The 6008-nt window shown below is 37.1% G+C and overlaps 1 protein-coding gene across 1 annotated transcript; it reads left to right on the top strand.

The window, feature by feature from the left end:
• The first annotated feature begins 467 nt into the window (after positions 1 to 467).
• LOC138349975 (uncharacterized) lies at positions 468 to 5499 on the top strand. Its single transcript, XM_069299980.1, has 3 exons — positions 468 to 497; positions 3531 to 3630; positions 4672 to 5499. The coding sequence occupies exons 2-3, from the start codon at positions 3574 to 3576 to the stop codon at positions 5482 to 5484; spliced, it is 870 nt and encodes a 289-aa protein (XP_069156081.1). The 5' UTR covers positions 468 to 497; positions 3531 to 3573; the 3' UTR covers positions 5485 to 5499.
• Positions 5500 to 6008: the final 509 nt, after the last annotated feature.

The raw sequence follows: 6008 nt of genomic DNA, 5'->3' as shown, positions 1-6008 counted from the left end.
GGAACCCTCGACATAAACCTAACATGCATATATATACACACAACCTGAATGTTCCTCGACACAATGAATTATTAAAACGAATAATAATTGAAAATGAAATAAGTTTATTGAGGTAAAATACACACAGAGGGATGAGGTAGCTCAAGCTATTCTCACCCCGTTCAGTACATCGTGTTAATACATACATAGACACACATCACAAACAATAATCATATTACCAAACATTCTGAGAGATAAACATATACATTTCCTATGAATTATAATTATTTAATATGTGAGAGTAGTGGCGTGCGCTGGGCGCTGCTCTTCTTGTGGCTGAAGTCCGAGGTAAACAAACGTGAAGTATGAACAGTGGCCCGGGCGCCACTCCAGATCTTGTGGGAAGAAGTGTTGGAACTGGAAATATAGTGAAGACATGTGTGCATGATATATATGATAGTGCTATTACCCCGAGACGGTGTGGTTGATGGTAATCAACTCAACTGGGAGCCTTGCTGGTGAGATTGTCAACTTGACATACCAAGTCAATTTGTACTCTACAGTACAGTAGTAAATCTCGAACCCATTGTTGATGTGACGACTTATCCTGAATTTTGTAACTAGCTCATCAAGATTGTAACTTGCTTAGCTAAATGAATTGTGGGGTTCAGTCCCTGAGCCATTATGTGCCTCTGTAACCCATTCCACTACCGCCCACAAGATGGGTATGGGGTGCATAATAAATGAACTAAACTAAACTAGTAATAATATACATTTTAACTGAAATGTCAGCGTCATATTTCTAAACTGAAACGGTCATAAGCAAAAATATTGTAGCAAGTATTACACATCCTGTAATTTAGAATTATTTGTAAGTGAGGATTTCAGAGCTTTGGTCTTATAGCAGTGATTTACTGTTTGGCACTATATTCAACAGAACTGACAGTAAATACATGTAGTACTATTTGTACAGTACCTCACTCCAGATTACAAGGTGTCTAGTACTCGAACTTCCCTGATTTAGCCTGAACATTGCACAATTAAGTAATGTCATAATTTTTACTTTTCACAGTGACTTTACATCATGTGCAAACATTGACGTGTATGAGATCACATAGATTAAAAACGCAGTGGTTCTAGGACTAAGCCTTGCAGAGTCCGGCTTGCCTCATCCCAAGCTTGATATATGGTCTCTTACTGTGGCCTATGGTTTCCTTTCTGAGGTACTTCCTTACCCAGTTCATGCAATGTCTTTCTAGTTATTCTAGCTTGAATCTTGAAACAATACTCACCTAGTTGTGCTTGTGTGGGTTGAGCTTTGGCTCTTTGGTCCTGCCTCTCAACTGTCAATCAACTGGTGTACTACAGATGCCTGAGGCTATTGGACTCTATCATATCTACATTTGAAACTGTTTATGGAGTCTTCCTCTACCACATCACTTCCTAATGCATTCTATCTGTTAATAACTGACACTCAAAAAGTTCTTCCTAATGTCCCTGTGACTCATTTGGGTACTAAGTTTCCACCTGTGTCCCCTTGTTTGCATACCACCCATGCAGTGTGTATCTGTGAATGATGATGCTACCTCTCCCACACTGCCAATTAATATTGATGTTCCACAGGGTGTACAGGCATACCTCAGTTTAAGAGTTTAATTGGTTCCTGGAGACGCCTCGTATTCCGAAAACTCGCATTCCGAAGCTAATTTCCCCATAAGAAATAAAGGGAAATGAATTAATCCGTTCCTGACTACCCCAAAAACCCCACATCAAACTAAATTTTTATACCTAATTCATCTAAATAAACCTACAAAACTATGTTCAAGTTATTACTTACCTTGCTGTTGAATGCTGTAGGCGTATGGAAGATTGAGGAGGTGGGAGGAAGAGAGGAGTTACTGTTTGGAAGGGGAGTCCCCTTCCATTATCACATCAGGCAGTGAGGACTTCACTGGTATGCACACTCTGGCACATTTTGCCTGCATACCACTAGGACTTGCTTGTTTTACTAAGAATTTGTCTAATGACACTTGTTTTTCCCTACATTTTAGCACTTGTCTGTAGTAAAAAATCACATTATCATTTAAAAGGTCAATGCAACGGCCTGCTACAGCTTTATCTGGTGAGATTTTCAACAAAACTTTGCAGTTCTTCCCATACTTCACACATTTTCTTAATCAAGAAGGGACATCCTTTACTCACAGCTATTTTCTTAGGTTGAACCTTACCAATGGCTTTCTTGAGACCCATGGCAAGATATATAATGACAACTTTTATGCTCAAATGGCCAAAAAAACGATAAAAAACTGTAAATCCTTGTGAAGAATTCAGGTGGGATAGTCACTGGACACGAGACACTGGTAAACTGAGGCGTGATCGCCATGCCACCACGCGCCAGTCGGCCTGTACACGTATCAACAAACTCGCGTCCCGAGGTAACCCTCGCCTTCCGAGACATATTTTTGGAGTAAATCCTGCTCGTCTTCCGAAAAACTCGCATACAGGGACACTCGCATTCCGAGGTACCACTGTATACTTGGTCTACTCCTCTTTCTCAATTACATCAATGACCAGTCAAATGCCACTTAATGCCTGAAGCCAGTTGTTTGCTGATGACAAATTAATTTTCTCCCATGCTAACCCATTTATTCTAAATGACAGTGAATACTGAACTAAAACAAGTACATCTGGGGCTGAATGCTAACACACTCGCCCTTAATATTGAAAAAAATGTATTACATATTGTTTGCAGATAAGTCCATCCATCAAAATAAACTAAGAATTACCAATACCCAAATTGAGAGCAAAGTAGATTAGAATTTTCTTGGTGCTCACATTGGCAACAAGCTGAATTTCAATTGCCATATACAAAATATATAAAGAAAAGTTTATAAAACAGTTGGCATTCTTTCTAAAATCAAATACTGTACTACTATACATAACTAATTCTACCTTGGTATTACTTTATTATTTTCTCATCTATCCATATCTTTTTATTATTTTTATTAAAAGGGGTATATTTATCTGAATTTACATGAGGGCTACACTTGCTCTAGTGGCCTCAATGAGGACAGGAAGCCAGCAGCTTGTCAAAGGTTCTCCTATTGTTCCCAATGATTTTTTCCATCTGGATTTTTAACTGTCTTGTTATTTATGGCTTTGGTAGGTAGGTAGGCAGGTCCACTTTTCTGACCTCCATTTTAGCTTGAGATTCAAGCTGTTGCTCCCGATAGGACTACATGTAGTGTAGTCATATACCAAAAAGATCAGTGACTACATTTAGAACTTTATCCATAAAGAACAAAGTATTTCAGACACTGTTCTGAAAACTTTAGTAGTACTGTACTGTAGTGCCCAAAGCATCCATCAGAGATGTTTACATGAAAGTTTTGAAGGCATAATTCAAGTATGTGGCATTTGCCTGTAATACAAAAAAAGGATGGTCAGAAGATATCAGGTCCTATCTTGCAATAAACATATTTTAATTAATGCATATCAAATCTGTATCTTAACATTAATAACAAATTACTGTCATATTTTTACTTTTTCAGATATTGGTCATTACATTTTAGGAGCCATTCAACTTTTTTCACAATGGCTGAAAGAAAAAGAATTGTATTTAAATCATCTAAGAAAAGCTCAATTTCAAAGGTAAGCTGCCTAATAACTAGTGGTGGTTTTATATCTTTATGTATAAAGGATGATTTTCTAAAAAAAAAAGATAGTACCCCTAGCCGAGATTTTTTTTGAAGTCTAGCTTGATAATAAGGCTTGACTTGAACCAGCTTAGCTTCTTAATTTAATTTCCACAAAATTCTTTGTATTGACTCTAATGTAGGCCTTAAGGTACAGTACTGTAATTGGTTTCCTATTGTCAGGGGCAGGAAGTTTGTTCGGTTTATTACAGTTCCTCTAGTCAATGAATGACCATCCCAAGAATCCAACCCACAACTGTCAACAAACTTCCAGATAGAATACCTATTTATTGTTAGGTGAACAGAGCCATTGGGTTTTATATATTTTCCCCAAGTGTATTGGCATGTCTGAATTTATATACAGAAGTTATAGGATGAGGCTCACTGTGTTCTAAGGTAGTTGGAAAGAGTTGCTAAGTTCTGAGTTCTAAGTTCTGACCTGAGTTCTAACTCATCATTATAATGTTGGATTGGAGGTGTAGGTAACCTTTAGATACTCCATCTTAGATTGACAACCTGATCTTGTATTGAAATCCATAATGAAATTCTGGTATCTTCTAATGGCAAGTTACAGCCCCGCTCCTGTGCCAGGTAAGTCCACTATGGGTTCACCATAGCCCGTGCCACTTGGAACTTTTTGTTCCGAGTAGCTGAATCTAAAACAACAACAATAATAAACAATTTCTTAGTGATATGAAGGAAGCCATTTATTACACCCAATGATTGAAGAAACAGTTTTTTACAAAAATTAAGTGTTAGTAATTTTGTTGAAGTGTAGACAGAAGTCTATTGTACATTACAATTGGCTTGTGTATGAGAAACTTTAAAGTAAGTGATTCTGTATCATGTTAACTTATGCTCTGGCCTGTAGTTTTCAAATATTGAAGATATACTGGGAACTATTTCATTATACAGTACAGTATTTAGTTGATGATATGCCTGTATCAGAATTTAAACTGAGTATAAAAATGGTTTCATAGCTTAATTTTTTTTTCAGGTGGAAATCATCACAGTTGCAAGCAATGATGTAGCTTCACTCACTGCACGACATCCAGTTGGGATTGTCGTTGCAGAAAAGAGAAACCCATTGGAAATATTACATTCAGAGCAGAAGTCAAGACCAGTTCTTATATCAGGATGCCCTCTCCCTCAAGTTCTACCTCCAGAATATGAAGCTGCTACTGATACTGCCTCCAAAAAAGAAAAATCTAAAAAGAATTCTAAGGCTAAAATTTTCCGACCAAGGAAGTATGTAAACCAGAAATCATTGAGAAATCCTCCCAAAGCTATAACCTTCAGCACTGACCATAATGTTGAAGCAGACAGACCATATAATCCCCAAAACTATATAACTCCATCTCAAGATTTTGAGTCTTTAAGGCAGTCACACACATTGCACTCAGGTGATGGAAATATTATAAATGCAGATGAAAATAGATCTGATGCTATCCTTAGTGGTGGTCCTCGTTATGTTGTTGTGTCTCAGGGAATGAGAAATAAAGCTGACCCAGGTTTTGCTCATAATGTTTGCAGTTTTTCAGTGGACAAGTTTCCATTACCATGCAATTCAGAAAATTCAAGTATGCCTTCAGGTTCAGAGGAATTAAATTCAAGTGAGGGCAAAGGTGCAACAATTAATTTAGGTAAACAATTTCCTCTGAAGAATGTTTCAGAATGTTACACTAAGGCAAGTTCTATTGCAAGAGCCAGTGAAGTGAGCACATCTGATACCGTATGTGACGAAGACACAATTTCTTCTGAACATCTCATGACAGTGCGAGTAAGAAAGAGTCGACACCTAACAGCTTGAGCAAGTGTTCCACTTTTATCAGAAGTACCTCAAATAATTCCAGTGAAGCGTGGAAGTTTGCATATCCGTCAAATACCTCATGGTATCAGAAAAACCAGTCAGGATTTTTGACAGTAAAGTAGTAAAGTCTCGGGGAACTGCAAGAAGCATGCACTATGGTAAAATAAGCAAAATGATAAATATTAAAGAAAGTGACATGGAAAACCAAGAAATAAGATACAGGGGTGATTCAAGATCTGGCATCCACCATGGAGCTTCAGGTAATGCTTTCTCTGCGGCCTCTACTTTTTACATCTAATGTCCTTATTATATACAGTATTTTTATATTTGATATCTTTAACTTTGTAATGTTTATTGCCATCATCTCACATCTGCTTATTACAAAGGGAATGTTCTGTGAATGAAAGTTAAATATGATTCAATATTCAGTAATTCATTAACCTGTTTAGATTCCAGTTACTCTTTTTCACTGCCTTTATATATTATTAAAGTTTTCTTCATAAAGATGTCATCGTAATCTTGTC

Source organism: Procambarus clarkii, chromosome 43 (assembly GCF_040958095.1).
Source record: "Procambarus clarkii isolate CNS0578487 chromosome 43, FALCON_Pclarkii_2.0, whole genome shotgun sequence".
NCBI lineage: Eukaryota > Metazoa > Arthropoda > Malacostraca > Decapoda > Cambaridae > Procambarus > Procambarus clarkii.
This window is presented reverse-complemented; position numbering and strand designations above follow the sequence as displayed.